Source organism: Aspergillus heteromorphus (assembly GCF_003184545.1).
Source record: "Aspergillus heteromorphus CBS 117.55 chromosome Unknown BO70scaffold_7, whole genome shotgun sequence".
NCBI classification, from domain to species: domain Eukaryota; kingdom Fungi; phylum Ascomycota; class Eurotiomycetes; order Eurotiales; family Aspergillaceae; genus Aspergillus; species Aspergillus heteromorphus.
In genome coordinates this window covers 639,271-655,122 of record NW_020290412.1, presented here as the reverse complement: position 1 = coordinate 655,122, position 15,852 = coordinate 639,271, and the positions used below count along the sequence as shown (strand labels likewise).

The 15,852-nt window shown below is 53.2% G+C and overlaps 6 protein-coding genes and 2 non-coding genes across 8 annotated transcripts; 4 read left to right on the top strand and 4 right to left on the bottom strand.

The window, feature by feature from the left end:
• Positions 1-622: 622 nt before the first annotated feature.
• On the bottom strand, positions 623-2,323 carry BO70DRAFT_288142 (nicotinate phosphoribosyltransferase; the record flags this gene model as incomplete). The annotated part of the gene is made up of 5 exons (XM_025539272.1): positions 623-840; positions 899-1,334; positions 1,390-2,009; positions 2,066-2,149; positions 2,212-2,323. 5 exons carry the CDS (start codon positions 2,321-2,323, stop codon positions 623-625), a joined length of 1,470 nt encoding a protein of 489 aa, XP_025401055.1.
• A 652-nt stretch (positions 2,324-2,975) lies between these two features.
• On the top strand, positions 2,976-4,046 carry argB (ornithine carbamoyltransferase; the record flags this gene model as incomplete). Its single annotated transcript, XM_025539286.1, has 1 exon — positions 2,976-4,046. One exon carries the CDS (start codon positions 2,976-2,978, stop codon positions 4,044-4,046), a length of 1,071 nt encoding a protein of 356 aa, XP_025401054.1.
• A 264-nt stretch (positions 4,047-4,310) lies between these two features.
• Positions 4,311-4,382, bottom strand: BO70DRAFT_t108. The gene has a single exon. It is a non-coding gene; the product is annotated as a tRNA-Arg (tRNA).
• Positions 4,383-4,476: 94 nt separating this feature from the next.
• BO70DRAFT_333320 (putative flavin containing polyamine oxidase) lies at positions 4,477-6,450 on the bottom strand (the record flags this gene model as incomplete). Its single annotated transcript, XM_025540970.1, has 5 exons — positions 6,222-6,450; positions 6,113-6,143; positions 5,927-6,064; positions 5,576-5,876; positions 4,477-5,480 (listed from the first exon to the last, which is right to left on the bottom strand). Exons 1-5 carry the CDS (start codon positions 6,350-6,352, stop codon positions 4,477-4,479), a joined length of 1,605 nt encoding a protein of 534 aa, XP_025401053.1. The 5' UTR covers positions 6,353-6,450.
• Positions 6,451-7,094: 644 nt separating this feature from the next.
• On the top strand, positions 7,095-9,882 carry BO70DRAFT_311619 (amino acid permease). Its single transcript, XM_025540189.1, has 19 exons — positions 7,095-7,369; positions 7,431-7,464; positions 7,522-7,591; positions 7,640-7,712; positions 7,784-7,812; positions 7,928-7,995; positions 8,039-8,110; positions 8,160-8,274; positions 8,330-8,408; positions 8,459-8,493; positions 8,541-8,569; positions 8,619-8,651; positions 8,705-8,729; positions 8,785-8,986; positions 9,035-9,112; positions 9,166-9,294; positions 9,342-9,489; positions 9,537-9,615; positions 9,672-9,882. The coding sequence occupies exons 1-19, from the start codon at positions 7,269-7,271 to the stop codon at positions 9,773-9,775; spliced, it is 1,503 nt and encodes a 500-aa protein (XP_025401052.1). The 5' UTR covers positions 7,095-7,268; the 3' UTR covers positions 9,776-9,882.
• Positions 9,883-10,453: 571 nt separating this feature from the next.
• BO70DRAFT_t112 lies at positions 10,454-10,597 on the top strand. Its single transcript has one exon. It is a non-coding gene; the product is annotated as a tRNA-Tyr (tRNA).
• Positions 10,598-11,079: 482 nt separating this feature from the next.
• On the top strand, positions 11,080-13,046 carry atg15 (triglyceride lipase ATG15; the record flags this gene model as incomplete). Its single annotated transcript, XM_025547570.1, has 2 exons — positions 11,080-11,277; positions 11,335-13,046. 2 exons carry the CDS (start codon positions 11,080-11,082, stop codon positions 12,976-12,978), a joined length of 1,842 nt encoding a protein of 613 aa, XP_025401051.1. The 3' UTR covers positions 12,979-13,046.
• A 1,092-nt stretch (positions 13,047-14,138) lies between these two features.
• Positions 14,139-15,447, bottom strand: BO70DRAFT_360524 (NRDE family protein). The gene has a single exon (XM_025542799.1). The coding sequence runs from the start codon at positions 15,147-15,149 to the stop codon at positions 14,340-14,342; it is 810 nt and encodes a 269-aa protein (XP_025401050.1). The 5' UTR covers positions 15,150-15,447; the 3' UTR covers positions 14,139-14,339.
• Between the last annotated feature and the right edge of the window lie 405 nt (positions 15,448-15,852).

Sequence of the window (15,852 nt, the reverse complement as noted above, 5' to 3'; positions counted from 1 at the left end):
GGAGAATTTTAGAATATGCGGCCAGGGATAATAAATATAAAATGTGCGGAGGGAATGCCTCATCTCTATGCTTGATCGACTCTCCTTAGACCGACAAAGGAGGAAGGTTGGAGCCCATCTGTGGAGGGAGATGGTGCAAAAGGTGCCTATCTAGGAGACGAGACAGGCAGATAGATAGGCAGTAAGCATGGGCGATGAAAGCGTGACGACCGACAATCACTCTACAGGGTCAAAACAAGCGGTTGGGACCAGACTGATAGAGCTGGAGGAAGTGAACGAGACGTGGATGATGGGGCCCGTAGGCCAAATACTAGGCTATCTTGGGGCGTGATTCGTGCGATATTTTTTAGGGGGTTCGGGCGTACAGGCATCGAGCTTCTGCTTCATCGGAGGAGCGCCTATGAAGCTGGTATAATCAGCGGGTTCAATGAGTCTAATGGAATTAAGTTCTATATGATTTGATGAGGGATAATTCCAGCACTGAAGTAAAACATGCGGGGGACATAGCCCTGCCTTGGGCACTGGAGTATCTTTCACCCTGCTTGTGGTGATGCTGGAAAGAACTGAATTAGCAAGACTCACGTACAGCACTTGTCCTACTTCTTGGAGAGCCACACCTCAATTACTTACGAGCCCACCGATTGCTTTCATCGCCCTCCTGCCACTGTTGTTCAACGTATCCGAGTTGCTTCTTGACTTTCTGTACGAGGTCCTTGTCGCCCGTATTCTTGCCCATGTTGTCGCTGAGCTTGACGGCCGGACGGCCGTTGGCAGTGGCGATCTTGATGACGATGTTCAGGGGCTTGGATTTCTCGCCGTTGGAATTGTTGGTGTAGTCGTCTGGATACAAATTAGACTGGACCTAGAACAAGCATGGTGAAAAGTTGGGGGGGCTGACTGGTGAAGAAGGTACCCACGCCGAAGGTTGGGTTGAAACCGGCTTCTTCGGCGATGACCTTGTACTCGAGACAGGACTCGATATTCAAAGAGTCGGAGAAGACTACAGTCTTCCGGTCCGTGATCCCCTCCCGGTCGTAGAAATCCCGTACCATTTTGACGAAATACGTGGGATCTCCCGAGTCCTGGCGCACACCAGTGTAGACCTGGGCGTATGTTTTGTTAGGGTGCTCGCCTTGAGCATCATGAAGGGGCGCAGCGATTGGTGCCTCAGTTTTGGCTTCGCTTTGTATCGTTGATTCGGTCGTTGTGCTGGCTCCTGAGGCGGTCGTACTGACTGCGCCAACGCCTGCACTGGTGAACGCGGGGATTGGTTTGCGGAACGCGTCGAGGAATGCAGGCGTTCCGAAGGTGTCTGTTAAAGAAATTCCAAGAACCTAGCTGGGTTACTCATGGGGCGTGGAGACCGAAACTTTGGGGCCATAGACCTACCCCTTCACCAAAGCAGCCGAGCCAATACCGGAGGGCCATTTCATTCGCGTTCACATAGTCATCCGTGATCGCAGCAATGGTCATATACCATTCATGTGCTACAGTGCCAACAGGCGCAACGTCGTATTTCATGGCGAAGTGGACATTGCTTGTGCCGGTGAGCTGCCCCTTCCAGCCCTGCTTCTTGCCTTCCTCTGCAGCTTGACTCAACCCCTTCATCACGAGATCATGGGTGTGATAGTCACGACGTCTTCGCGATCCAAATTCTGAGAATATACAGCCGTTTTCCAGTAAAACACAGCCCTTGCGGTATGCCCTCTCCTGCTGACCAGTGTAGTCCCAGTCCTTATCAGTGAACATGAAGTACGCCTGGCTCGTCAGAGCCAGGAGCGGAATCTCATACAGAATTGTCTCCACCCACACACCCTTGATGACATAGTCCACGTTACCCTCGTCATCATCACGGCCAGTATCCTGTACCGGGGTGAAGTGAACCTGGATCTGCTCCGACGGCTTGAGCTTGAACGTTGTCAGATAGTTCAGGTAAGCGTCACTGAAATATGGACATCGCCGCTTCAGGAATTCGATCTCTTCCTTTGTGACCCGGATGTTGGCAAGCACTGATCCGGAGAGGCCAGTCAGCAATAATCAGGCGCGCGATAAGAAGCTCACATACCATCTATCTGCGCCAGAAGCCATTTGTAAGCACCTCGAGTCAACTTCATCTGCGGAGTCCGGTTCGTGAAACTGTATGTTACATCTGTATTGGAAGACATGGTGAGACAGGTCACAGGGCGCGCGGAGGATGTAACAGGCACCTACAAACATCTGGGAAGTACTTAAGGATCGCGCATTGCATGGTCAGCTTGTACAAGTCAGTATCCAGCAAAGAGGAAATCCCAGCCGGGAGCGCAGGCGATGCATCTTGACCCATGATTATGAGGCTTTGACAGAACGGGACCGGACGAGACAGGGGAGGGGGAGGGGGGTAGAGAAAGCTCGGGAGCAGATTGCGAGAGCCAGCGCCAGCCCAGGGAAATATAGTCGCCTGTCTAAGCAAAGCACTCGGAGGTAAGTGCTCAGAAGAGAAATCTCCAAGGCTTCCTGTGCGGGGAATCGCCGAACTAACATCGTTTGCACTGTTTGCAGGCCGGGTTTCGTCATCAGCGCGGCTTCATCCGACCGCTATCTATCCACATCTCCGAGAGCTGACGTGGGAGTTGATAACTACCGATTCCGTCCGAGCCCCCCGCAGCAATTCCATTATTATTATTGTAAGCGACGGTCACCTCAAATAATGGGGTTGTCTAAGTACTCCGTAAATCCAAGAACAGGCTTGGCACACCGCCATGACTGGCGTTTCGCCGTTTGCTGGCAAAAGTGGTGCTGGGCGGGCGGTATCCCAGTTAGGCTTAGCTCTTGCAAGGCGGCACCAATCGCGATCACGTGACACGCTTGTATGTTGAGTCATCTCTCAATAATAAGATTCACGGGGGAGAGAGAGAGAGAGAGAAGCTGCCCAGTTCTCTCCCCCGTTCCAACAATACAAAAGCAATTCCTCATCCACCATGGCCGGACCTCTCCGAATGGTCGCCGCCTGCCACAGGTCAGGCACGCGACATGCTCTACGCCGCTACACGACCCAAACCACTCCCCCTACCTCCCCGTTCGCGCCTCGCCATCTCCTCTCTATCGCCGACCTAACGCCCACGGAATTCGCGACCCTTGTGCGCAATGCCTCTTCCCACAAACGCACTATCAAGTCGGGGTCCATCCCTCAGAACCTCTTCGGGGCGCTCAGTGCCAAAACCGTCGCGATGATGTTCAGCAAGCGCAGCACCCGCACCCGCATATCAACAGAAGGTGCTATCACCCAAATGGGGGGCCATCCGATGTTTCTGGGCAAAGATGACATTCAGCTGGGGGTGAACGAATCGCTGTATGACACGGCGGTGGTGGTCTCCTCGATGGTGTCTTGCATTGTGGCGCGGGTGGGCCCACATGCCGATGTCGCAGACCTGGCGAAACATTCCTCGGTTCCGGTGATCAACGCCCTGTGCGACTCGTTCCATCCGCTGCAAGCGATTGCGGATTTCCAGACCGTGTATGAGACATTCTCGCCAAAGGCGCACGACCGGACGGGGTTGGGGCTAGAAGGGTTGAAGATTGCTTGGGTGGGTGATGCGAATAATGTCTTGTTCGATATGGCAATTGCTGCCACTAAGATGGGGGTGGATGTCTCTGTGGCAACGCCCAGGGGCTATGAGATCCCCGCGGATATGTTGGACCTTATTGGTCAGGCTGGAAAGGGTGCCAGGAATCCGGGCAAGTTGCTACAAACCAATGTGCCGGAGGAGGCAGTAAAGGGGGCGGATATACTGGTCACAGATACCTGGGTGTCGATGGGACAGGAGGCCGAGAAGATCAAAAGGATGAAGGATTTTGAGGGATTCCAGATTACTCAAGAGTTGGCGAAGAGGGGTGGTGCAAATGATGGTTGGAAGTTTATGCATTGTTTGCCTCGCCATCCGGAGGAGGTCAGTGATGAGGTGTTTTATGGGCATCGGTCGTTGGTCTTCCCGGAGGCGGAGAACCGGCTATGGGCTGCTATTTCAGCATTGGAAGGATTTGTTGTTAACAAGGGAAAGATTGAGTAAGAACTGATCAGTTGGTTGTATTATTATGCACACAAGTGTTAGCTAAAAAAAAGGTTTACGGCCAACTTGGGCCTTGGTGTAGCTTTATTTGTGGTCTCTGCACTGTCGTAGCCATACACCTTCATTTTCTGCTTCTTCTCATTCCCGGTTCACGCAAACCGACCTCGGAGCGCTACGCCGCGTAGGGGTCGGTTAGCGTACTTTACTGCTACTATGTAGTCTCACTCATTCTTCCTGGGAACCTGGAAAGAGGAAAAAAAAGAATGACCTACGCAGGATTCGAACCTGCAATCTCTTGATCCGTAGTCAAGCGCCTTACCATTGGGCCAGCAGGCCAGGTGATGTGAATTGGGCATGAGTTCAGGCTACAAAATCCAGCATAAGGTACGCACTACCAAAAGACGCCGACCCCCATGATGACAACGCAGTACTACAAAAGTGTACTGCTCACGGGCCACCCGTTCAACCCACTATATGCGTCCAAGGGCGTTGTCCCATTCAACACCGCATAAAACCTTCTCTCCTCGCACGTCTCCAACCCCCCGAGCAACTCCACACACTTTCCCCGCAGCAATGCCGCAACGTGCGCCCCCGCCTCACGCCCTTCGAACCACGCCCCATGCAGAAAGCCGAAATACGGGGCGCTGGTCGCTTCGCCAGCGAACCACAGCCTACCCGTGTTGGCGCGTAAGTTCTGGTGCATCTCCAGCGTGGTTCCCGCCGGCCAGTTGGAATAACTGCCATATGCCCAGGGCTCGGTGGACCAGCGCGGGTAAGTGAAGGCGATTGGGTCGGGGACGTTCTTTTCAGGGAACATTTCGCGGAGGACGGCGAGGATTTGGGACTTGGTTTCAGCCGGGGTTTGGCGTTCGACGCGGTAGGCCTGCTCGTCGACAACGGTGGCGAACAGGATGTGGGAGCCTGGGAGGAAATTTGGGGTGGAGAGGGATTGGAAGACCGGGTAGTAGCCGCGGGTGGTCGGGGAGGCGTAGAGGAAGAACTGGGCGTCGGTGGGCCAGAAAGTTTCGTTGAATTGCATGAAGATCTTGGTGTAGGTACCCATGTTGAATTTCTCGATGGCGGTCTGCTTCCAGTGGGGGAGTGCGGGGTGGAAGGTAACGGCCTTGTTTTGAAGGACGCCCAGCGAGAAGGTACAGATGGCGTAGGCGGCGCGGATGCAGCTGCCGTCACGGTTGTGGATAGTGACCCCGTTGGGGGAGTACTGGATGTCGGTGACGGTGGTGTTGAGTCGGAGGCGAGGGTCGTGGACAGGGTGCGTGAGGAAGGTGGCGGCTTCGTGCTCGATAATGGTGCTGTAGCCTCGGGGGTCGAGGACGAGGTGGTTGGCCTTCCCGAACTGGTTGAAGGTGAGGTTCTCGCCGGCGATGCCAAAGACCAGGGAGCTGGTCTCGGGTGTGAAGGCGTCTTCCCAGTCTAGTGTGGTGTTTCAGTCAGTTGACCGGGGAATACGCGGGATGGACCCGGTGGGTGGGAGGCAAAGGGTTGGGTCTCCCTCGTGCAGATCATACCCCAGCTCCACCATTCCACTGCCTGGGCTGCCATGTCATCCTTTCGGGGCCGCCAGCCGGCCAAGGCGAGTCCGGTGCGGGCGGTTTGGTCCTGGAGGTTTTGCGTCAGGATGCGGCCGGCGTCGCGGGCCGCGATCTGGTACGCGTCGGCGTAGACGTCGAGGAGGTGCCGGTAGTCGGTGTAGCCGGTTTCGTTGTAGGTGCGAATGGAGCTGTAGTTGGAGTAGGTGTTTTGGAGGCTATACTTTTTGGCCAGAGCCCAGACTGGGTTCTCTCTGGCGTCGGAGCCGAGACCTTGGAGCTGGGGGTGGTGAGGGCGATGGTCTATCCAGGGGAGTACGAAAGTCATACCCAGTTCGCCCCCAACTCGACCACGTACGGTTTGCCATGTTCATCTGTCCCGAAGTCCGTGTGCCAGACACGGCCTCCCAAGGTGTCGCGATACTCGAGGATGACGAAATCATCGATGGACGTGTTGGCCAAGGCTTGCTGGTTTAGTGAGTAATGTACTAGTGGCCCGGGACGTGAAGTGCTTACCGCAGCCGCAACCCCGGCCATCCCACCACCCCTGTAGATGGCAAGCAGACCTTATTATTCATCCTGCCGCAAGGCTGGTAGGGAGAAGATATGGAAGGGATGTTCTTACAAGATGGCCACCGTGGTTTGCTCGCAGGTCTCATCACCAAGGGGCACCTGCGCGACATACGCGGCGGAGGGAAGAAGGAACGATGTTGCCAGGAGACTGTATATGGCGATGACCGTCGGATCAGTATGCATGACAGGCAGCTCAAGTCTACAGGGAACGGAGGCAGAGATGTATATTCTTTCTTTCTTTGTTTGTTTTTGTTTAGATTGACTGCTGGGCTATGCACGGCAGGTTAACTGTCTGTAGGTTTGTAGTATAGTATCACTGTACCACACAGGGGGGGCGGACAGGGGACCGGATATAGACCCGGAGGGCCCCTGGGTCAGCCGGGCACCCAGCTGCTTCAAATAGTCGATCATGAGCCCAGGGACCAAAAGCAAGAATCAATAGTTCCGTTCCGCTGCACGGAAGGGATGGATCACCAGTGAAGGGCTGGAGGCGGCGGCCTTGTGATCGGGACAGGCGACTTGGCACGCCTGGGACGCCAAGGAGCGCGCACGTGACATGGAGCCTGAGTTTGGGACCGATGCCCGACAAAGAACAGTAGATAGTAGTACCTAGTAGGTATCTAGAGTGCTTAACACCAGTCAGGAATGTCCAGGCGGGTAAGGCGGTTGTGTCCCCTGATTGGCAGCCCGATACGCCCTCACTTCCGGGTTCGGGCGGGAGATAAGCACTTATCTCTCTAGTTACTAGTATATCTAGTAGTAGTATAGATAGATTGTCGATACTAGATAGTAGTACTAGTTAGTTAGTAGTACCGTGGATAGATAAGCACGGGCCGAACGTGCTGGTGGACCCCGTCGAAGGACGCCAGTCCAGATCAACCAGAATTAGCGTCGGTTTTGACATCCTTGCAAGCTTCCTGCAGATTAACCTTCCCCGCAGAGAGGTTGGACATGCTACTTCCACGATAGCTCCCTTCGTCCAATCCCCGCCCCTCGTTGCGATTTAACCCGCCTCAGGCCCTCAGGTCCTCCTCATGTCGCACACCGTGTCCCTCGTCCGAAAAATCCACCGTCCACGGCCCATCCACTGACCGTCACCATGGATGAGAAGAAAATCCCCCACGACGCCCTGGGGGAGGATGATGTCCAGCTGGCCGAGCTGGGCCACAAGCCCGAGCTGCAACGGAACTTTTCCACCCTGTGAGTACCCCCATACCCCCCCCTCCTCTTGCCCTATCCAACTGTTATTGACCTGAATTAGATCGATGCTCGGGTTGGCGTTTGCGGTGCTTAATGTGCGTAACCCCGTCGCAGGATGATCAATTCCATGGCGCTCATAATACACCGATTAGTCCTGGACGGCTCTCTCCGCCAGTTTATCCCTCAGTTTACCCTCCGGGGGGAGTGCCAGTGTTGTCTGGGGTGGGTGGCTCTTGGACGGCCTTTTATTTGCGTGCTGACGGTAACCAGGCCTGGTTACGGCGGGTGTCTGCAATCTATGCATAGCGGTGTCACTAGCCGAGTTTCTATCCGCATATCCAACGTGAGTGATACGGGGAAAGAGAGAACAGCGTGCAGTGCTCGACATGGCGGATATTAACTGGTACGGCGCAGAGCGGGAGGCCAATATCACTGGGTAGCCGGTAAGTCCCCACCGAGTCCACGAGTCCACTGTCTGATGGGATGCTGATTAACGATCAACAGTCAGTACGTAGTCAAATCCAAGCCCCAGCGTCGACCCCCGTACTAATACGTCAGCAGTCTCCTGGCCAAAATGGGTTCCCATTCTGTCGTGGATTACCGGATGGATTAATGTGGCGGGATGGGTATGTCTCCGCAACAGCCGGCCCGACCCAGCTAATAAGACAGGTTGCTCTTGTCGCCACCAATGCGCTTCTTTCCTGCGAATTAATTGCAGGGATCGTGTCATCCGTGTATCCTGTGAGTGCCGACTTCTCACCCGACCTATGCGCATACTAATGGCAGCCAGGACTTTGTGTGGCAGCGGTGGCAGGAGTTTCTTATCTACGTGGGATACACCCTCCTCGCCTTTGTTGTCAATGCCTTTATGAACTCCGTGCTGCCAATTATCTATCGGGGCGCCTGTAGGTTTCCTCGAGATTTCCCGGTCAGGGGAGGGTGAAAAAATAACCGCAATAGTCACCTGGTCCATCGGGGGGTTTGTTCTGATTTCCATCACGGTGCTGGCATGTGCCGCGCCGGATTTCAACTCGGCTCGGTATACTTCCTGCTGCGCTCGGCTCGAACACATGCTGACAGGGCATTTAGCTTTGTATTCTGCGATTTCGTCAACCAGACTGGGTGTAAGTTGATTCCGGGCGAGCTGTGGACGATGCTGATCGGCTGATAGGGCCGGATGGAGTAGCTTGGCTACTGGGGGTTAGCAAACCCCCACCGTTGATTATGATTCCGATGCTAACAGACACAGCTTCTCCAAGGAGGACTCGGAGTTACCGCTTTCGTAGGATACCCTGCCGTTTTATTTTGATCTTGCAGCCGACTAACATGACTCAGGATGCGGTGGCCCATATGATCGAAGGTACTTTCCAACAGAGACATAGTTAGGTGGATGCTTGTTGATTAGTGGAATCTAGAGATCCCCAACCCTTCAATCAAAGGGCCCAAGATCATGGTCGTCTGTGTTGGAATCGGCACTTTCACCGGGGCAATCTTCCTGATTGTCTTGCTCTTCGTCGCGGGCGACATGAATGAAGTAGTCACATCAAGCGCCGGGCCCCTCCTGGAAATTCTCATCCACGCGACTAATAACCGGGCGGGTGCGATCTGCTTGCTTATGTATGACCCTCGTCGAGAATTCAAGACCACAGGCTAACAGAGGGATAGGCTACCTTTGGTTTGTTTGTTGTTCGCTACCCTCAGTGTCATGACGACGAGTAGTCGGATGATCTACGCGTTTGCCCGGTAGGCAGTAATGAACTCATACCGCCGGGTGGACCAATGCTGATGTCGTACAGAGATGGTGGCCTCCCTGCATCCAAGTTCTTCTCGCGCGTGCATCCTCGGCTGGGTCTTCCCCTCAACGCCCTGATGCTGACATCCGTCGTGGTGATTGTTTTCGGGTTCATCTACCTGGGATCCAGCAGGTAAGGCCGCTGAACGGCTTTGAGCGACGTCCACTAAATGTAGCCAGTGCCTTCAACGCCATCGTGTCCGCCTCGGTGGTCGCCCTGGACCTCTCCTACGCGATGCCGATTGCGGTGAACTGTCTGCGTGGACGGAGAACTTTACCCGATCGGAGATGGAAGGTGCCCAATGCGATTGGATGGGTGATTGATATCGTACGTTTCTCATGGATTTCCAGTGTGCTGGCTGCTGAATGTTCCAGATCTCGCTGTCGTATATTGCCCTCACGACCGTCTTGTTTCTTTTCCCGCCTGATCGCCCCGTTACGGGCAGCAACATGAGTGAGTCTTCGGGATCTCTGTCCTGGGGGAACCGATTAAGCTAATCAATGGCTTAGACTACTGTATCGTCGCCTTTGCAATCATCGTCGTCATATCCGCGGTGCAGTGGATTGTGGATGGACGCAAGAACTTTACTGGGCCTCGAATTGACTTGACTTGATGGAATGATAGTGTGAATGCCCATAGATCAATCGCTTGTGCAGGGTTACAGGTGCAGGCTGTATATAATCAAAACCATAAAGGCTGGAGCAATTGACCAATGTATATCTCTTTGCGTTGTGATTCCGGTGACCGGGAGCCTTGGTGGCAGTGTTTTGGTGGAATTCGGACGAGAGGCACTGCCAGGGCGGTAGATGTAACAGCGGCTGCCCCTGCCGTTTGAATGCGACAACCTCCCATCTCACCTGCCGCGGTTCATTAGAGGCGGATACTATACCAATAATAAGGGTAAATTTATTTCTAATAAAGAGCTAAATATGACCAGGAGCTCTGCTCTTTACCTAGTAGATAAATAGTCTTTTTCTTCAAGAGCTTTCTTGGAGGAAGGGAAGTAGCAGATTTATAGTATCAAAGTGTACTTGGAGAAGAACATGGTTTTTTTTAGTATAGAGATCTAGGACGGCTGGCCAGATGGTGATGCTAATATATGTACCTATGGGCCGTTCTCTCTTGGAAGTTATTCTTTGTTTTCATCACCCAGAAACTGCGAGCTTGCCTGAGCATGCCTTCTAGTTAATTATATCCGGTATACTCCGTACACAGTCGTCCCTGCTGGTATGGTAATATGGAAGAATATAACTAAGACATTAGTCATACCATGGTTGGACGATCAGCGCCTGGTTGTGTGGGGTAGTGGTTATCCCTCCGGATTGTATGTACCAATGATTCCTCTTTTCACCACACGTCTTTCTAACCTTCACTCTAGTTGATTGCATAGTCAAGAAAAGTTCCGGCAACCCCGGTTCGAACCCGGGCACGACCTCTTCTATATTTTTTTATCCTCACTGTCTACGTTCGTGTCGGATTCCTAAACCCGTATGTATAATTTATCCTTTGGCCAAGAACCCTAATACAGCAATTACATAATGGTATCATTTCTCTAGGTTATCTATACATATATCTCTGCAGACCATCTTAATGTATCTAACAGTTTTCAATAATTTAGTGGTTAGTCAACTTACCCCTCGGCATTATACATCCACATTTCCTGGTGGCGAGCGTTGTCTCGACAAAACCTGGTAGTGTCAGCAGGCCGGATGACAGACGGCTGACTGACCGCCGACCGCCGACGGCGTTGAGCGGCAATCACGTGCGAGGCGGTCATGCGACCTGGGGCAATGGCAGTGCGTCATTCACCGCCCGGGCGATAAGTGAGCGCGCTGTTGGGGTCGCTGATGCGTCTCCTGCATCGTTCCTCCCCTTCAGCATCATCCCTGCATCCTTGTTCGTCGTTGTATCGACAAAATGGAGAGACCTCGAGGACGGGCTAAGAAGCGCTTTCTGTGGGACATGGGGCTCTCCCGTCTGCCATGGCTGGTGACCTTGCTTCCTGCCATCGCCTCCGCTTATCAGCCTGTATACTTCGGCTCATCGCCCTTCCTCCCCCCCCAGATCCCTCTGGCAGACCCGCCCTCTCCCTCGCTCTCACGCACCCATGAATTCGTAAGTAGACCGGCGGGCTTTCTGAATGACCATCGAGCTTACCGCCCTGGCCCATAGTCTCTTCGCCACATCTTCCACCGAGGAACCGATCAGGACCCTGGCCTCCACCAGAGGCTCGACATCAAACCACACACTCGCCTTAGGGCGATCTCGGAGGATGGGATCGAATCCGAAGCTGCTATACTCGGCTCACCGCTGCTTGCTTCCTCCCAGCCGCTCACGATCGAACGGCTTGCGGATCGACGCCCCTTCGTCATCGAGGAGCATTTGATGACTGCAAGATCGTCCGGGTCGGTGGCTTCCCTGTCACCTTCCGATTGGGTCAAAGATACACTGGCCGGTCCCAATATCACGGAAAAGACAACTGTCGTCACTCTAGCAATGATGACCGCAAATGACTATATCGAAGAACCGGGTACGGGCGATTGGCGGGACGTTCATGGCCGCTTCAACCATTCAGGAAGTTTTGGGTGGCAAACCGACGGGCTCCGAGGTCATGTTTACGCCGACCAAACCAACAGCACGATTGTTATATCCCTAAAAGGAACGTCTCCCGCTTTATTTGACGGCGAGGGCACTACCACAAATGATAAGGTTAATGATAACCTTTTCTTCAGCTGTTGCTGCGGCCAGGGAGGCTCCTACCTCTGGCGCCAAGTGTGCGACTGCCAGACCACCTTATATACTGCAAATTTAACGTGTATCACCGAGGCAATGCAAGATGAAAACCGGTACTATCGCGCCTCGCTTGATCTATATTCAAACATTACCGAGCTGTACCCAGATGCCAATGTTTGGCTAGCAGGCCACTCTCTGGGCGGTGCAATGGCCAGTCTACTTGGACTGACCTTCGGATTACCAGTTGTCACCTTCGAAGCCGTTCCAGAGGCACTTCCAGCAGCTCGCTTAGGACTTCCAAGCCCCCCGGGGTATGACCCACGGTTCCCCCAGGCACGCCAGTATACCGGGGCCTACCATTTCGGACACACGGCGGACCCTGTTTACATGGGAACTTGCAATGGTGTCAGCTCGGTTTGCACTTGGGGTGGCTATGCCATGGAATCCGCATGCCACACCGGTCAGATGTGTGTCTATGACACCGTCGAAGACAAGGGCTGGCGTGTTGGAATGAATAAACACCGTATTAACTTCATCCTCTCGGATGTTCTCGCTGGCTACGACGATGTTCCTCCTTGTGCCCCCGAAGAGGAATGCTATGATTGTCAGCTATGGAAGTACTTTCGCAGCAACGGCTCCGAGATCACTACCACCACCTCAGCCACGTCCACCTCGACTTCGATCACCAGCACCAGAACAGAAACCTGTAAGACTCCGGGATGGTGGGGCTGTTTAGACAAGACCACCACTACTGAAGCAACTACCACTTCCACCTCGACAACAACAACAACAACTTGCAAGACCCCCGGCTGGTTTGGTTGCAAAGACTTAACGACCACCGCTGACATCACCTCCCTACCTACAATCACCACCACGGAACATCCGGTAACCTCCACCACCACGACCTGCCAAAGGCCCGGCTGGTTCGGCTGCAAAGACTACACAACCACCGCAACCCAGACACTCCCACCGCAAATAACCTCAAAATGCGAAACACCCGGCTTGTTCTGGGGCTGCCGGGATCACGAAACCGCCAACATCCGCACCCATACCATAACTCCTGCTCCGGCCCCCCCTCGCTAAACACAAAGACTTATATAAAGAAGAAAGATTGGAAAGAACGGCAAGAAGTGTCGATCTAACAGGCTCCAGCATGACCGAGGACCTAATGTTCGAGGGTTCATGGATTTATTTTGACACCTGTGCTTCATTTATGGGCTATGCCTCCGTACAGGCAGTCGATTTATCCTCCGAGCAGGCGTATCTGTGTAACTGGAGATTTACTTCGTTTGGTCCAGTGTCAGTCCTATCAGGTTGGCTGTTGGTTTGCTTGAATGATTTAGTCTCGGGTGTTTTTTTTTGGGTTGCATGTGACTGACGGATATCGAATTGCCGTGCTTTTCTGTCAATCTCTTTCTTGGCTTGGTCATCGCACACTAAGTGGAGCAGACTTATCGGTTCTGGACCGTTGCAGCCATGTGGATCATTTCTCGACAATCTCGCATACATGTATCAGCTTGGGCGTTTTTTTTTAGCAATATGAATAGAATACGGAGTATTTATTGATTAGCTATACTTTAACTCAGGTGCTGTGGATTTGGAACACGTATTTCCTAGTATGTCGAATGGAGAAAACAGACTTGGAGATATACTATTTTGTAGGGATGTACTCCGTAGTATATCTGTTCGTCATTGGATACTGATAATGTACGGAGGGCGTCGAAGTCCCGATAGGGCAAAAAAGCACTTCATTCATACGTGATGAACGGGGCAAGTTTTGATGAACCTTGTGGGGAAACACGCGACCAGCATGAGCTAAAAAAACGCATTCTGACATGACTATTATTACAAGATTCTTCACATGTATCGATCCATGGACTATGTTATGTATGTTAATGCTGTGTGGTGTGTGCACAGGCTAAAGAAACCCCCGGCCGTGGTGGAAGCGGGGAGATTGCTTTGCCGCTGCCCGCACCCAACTGAATACTGTGTCTGTGTGTATGTGCAATAAGCCATGAATGGGGGGCGATATTATGTTGGACAATATAAATTATATTCATTAACGTGGTACATCTGACGAGGACTTGTCGGGCATATGGGAAAGAGATAACTAGCGGGCGCGCGCGGGTGTACGAAGAAGTAAACGAGCAAGTCCGTACGGGAGTAGTTGGCCAAGAGTATTGTACTATAGATCTTTCATACTCCGGACTATGTATTTTTGGGTTGCTCTGGATTCAGATCAATTGATTTTAGTATTTAGTATCTACCGGTTGCGGCAGTATTACGGGCTTGAGCGGCTATTTTGGACATCTTTGTGTTGAACAGCAGCATATTTACATTCCCTTGGCCACGGAGATCGTGTTATGTGGAGTTTGCATTGCTATATTGGGCATACACACCCACCAGGCCAGCCAGCGGAGACAAAGGTCATCGTTCGTGTAGAATCACTCTGAGCGTGTGCGAACTTGGAACTCGAATGATCGATCGCCTTGACCGATCGGGATGGCCTTCGCATCGTTGTCATACAGTGTCCGCTCGAAATATCGCACCCGCCCGCTGTCACTTACCAGGAGCACTGTCTGCTGTTGGGTTCCGTACGGCCCATGCAAGAACGACTGGTCTATCACGTCGTGCTGTCCAGCAGCGGTGCTATCGACGATCTTGCTCTCGGCGCACAGAGGTGTTGCCTTCCCAGGTAGCTTCTCTCGGGCCCCCAGCGCCGGGATAAAGATACTTTTCCGAAAATGCGGGAGGTAGTCCTCTGCCGTGGCATCCTCTGAAAGCTTTGGGAGAGTGTTGGTACTCAATACGTCAAGGAGTCGGGCGATGAGGCTATCTTCATCCTCGCCGGCCTGTGCATGTGCAGCAATGGCTTCGTTCACTAGTCTTTCTCCGTCCATGATCTTAGGCCATGACCGATCGTCGAACACTGTGTTGCTCAGTCCTAACGTCTGGCCTTCTTCCGTGGCCACCCAGGCAATCTGGTCCATTGTCGAGGAGCGGTTGGAGACAATAGCCAGGGGCTCGTTGAGGTAGCCGCACAATAGACTGAATCCGCCGACATTTCGCGCAGTGGGACTCGCAACCATGTCCTGCACAAACTCCAGGGTTGACCTTGACCGCTCCTGGCCCGGCGGCGCCGCAATCCAGCTGCACACAATGGCCCCTCGACTCTTCGCTCCAATAGCCTGCTCGGATGTATTTTCACGGTAGTTGGTCAGAACAGCTACCTTCCCCTCCTTGGTCACCCCCATCCATGTCCCATGTGGTGCTCGTGCCAGATCCCGACCCCCTATAACGTTAGACGCCGGTTCCGGCCACCATTCCGCGGGCGATGTTGGCCGGCGGAGGTATTCCTGGACGCCATTAGTTCTGCACAGATTCAGTCATGTGCTCTGGATCTGATCGCGTACATCCCTGTTGTCGATGATGATCAAAGAATAGGATGGGTGAGCGGTTGATAGGAGTGCGATACACATGTTATTCTTTGGTTGAATAGATGGTCTTCTTGAGGTAAGTAAGGGGTCGAGTAGCAGTTCCGCTGCGCCTGTGTGAGGGATCTTGACGTTGGGCACTCTGAGGTCATGTCATAACAAGGCCGGCAGTTTGGCTCCACCGCTTTGGCGCTGACTCAGCGGGAAAAAAGAAAGCTATGCCCGATTTGGAGCATGTCTGGGCGTCACATCGGGTGTTGGTTTGTCTCTATCGGCCATGGGGTGTCGTCCAGACGCAGTTGCTTCTTGGTAGTACTCCGTACTGACTCCTGAGGTCCTGAAGATGATATCCATGCGGCTCTGATCGACGCTGTCTACGCACGATGTATTACGGCCACTGTCCTCGAGCGGGGTCTGCTAGCCGGGCAACGTATGACGAATAAAGGGTAATACTAGTTCGCTCGCGCCTTCTTCAACCGTCCTTTATAGACTCTCCCAGCTGACCGGACATAGTTTGACCACA

Bases quoted from the DNA above. Each gene is read 5' to 3' on its own strand.
- BO70DRAFT_311619 (XM_025540189.1), top strand. From the start codon at position 7,269: ATGGATGAGAAGAAAATCCCCCACGACGCCCTGGGGGAGGATGATGTC. The intron at 8,494-8,540 runs GTAAGTTGATTC...ATCGGCTGATAG, and splicing joins TTTCGTCAACCAGACTGGGT to GGCCGGATGGAGTAGCTTGG. The intron at 8,730-8,784 runs GTACTTTCCAAC...AGTGGAATCTAG, and splicing joins GGTGGCCCATATGATCGAAG to AGATCCCCAACCCTTCAATC.
- BO70DRAFT_360524 (XM_025542799.1), bottom strand. From the start codon at position 15,149: ATGGGGGTGACCAAGGAGGGGAAGGTAGCTGTTCTGACCAACTACCGT.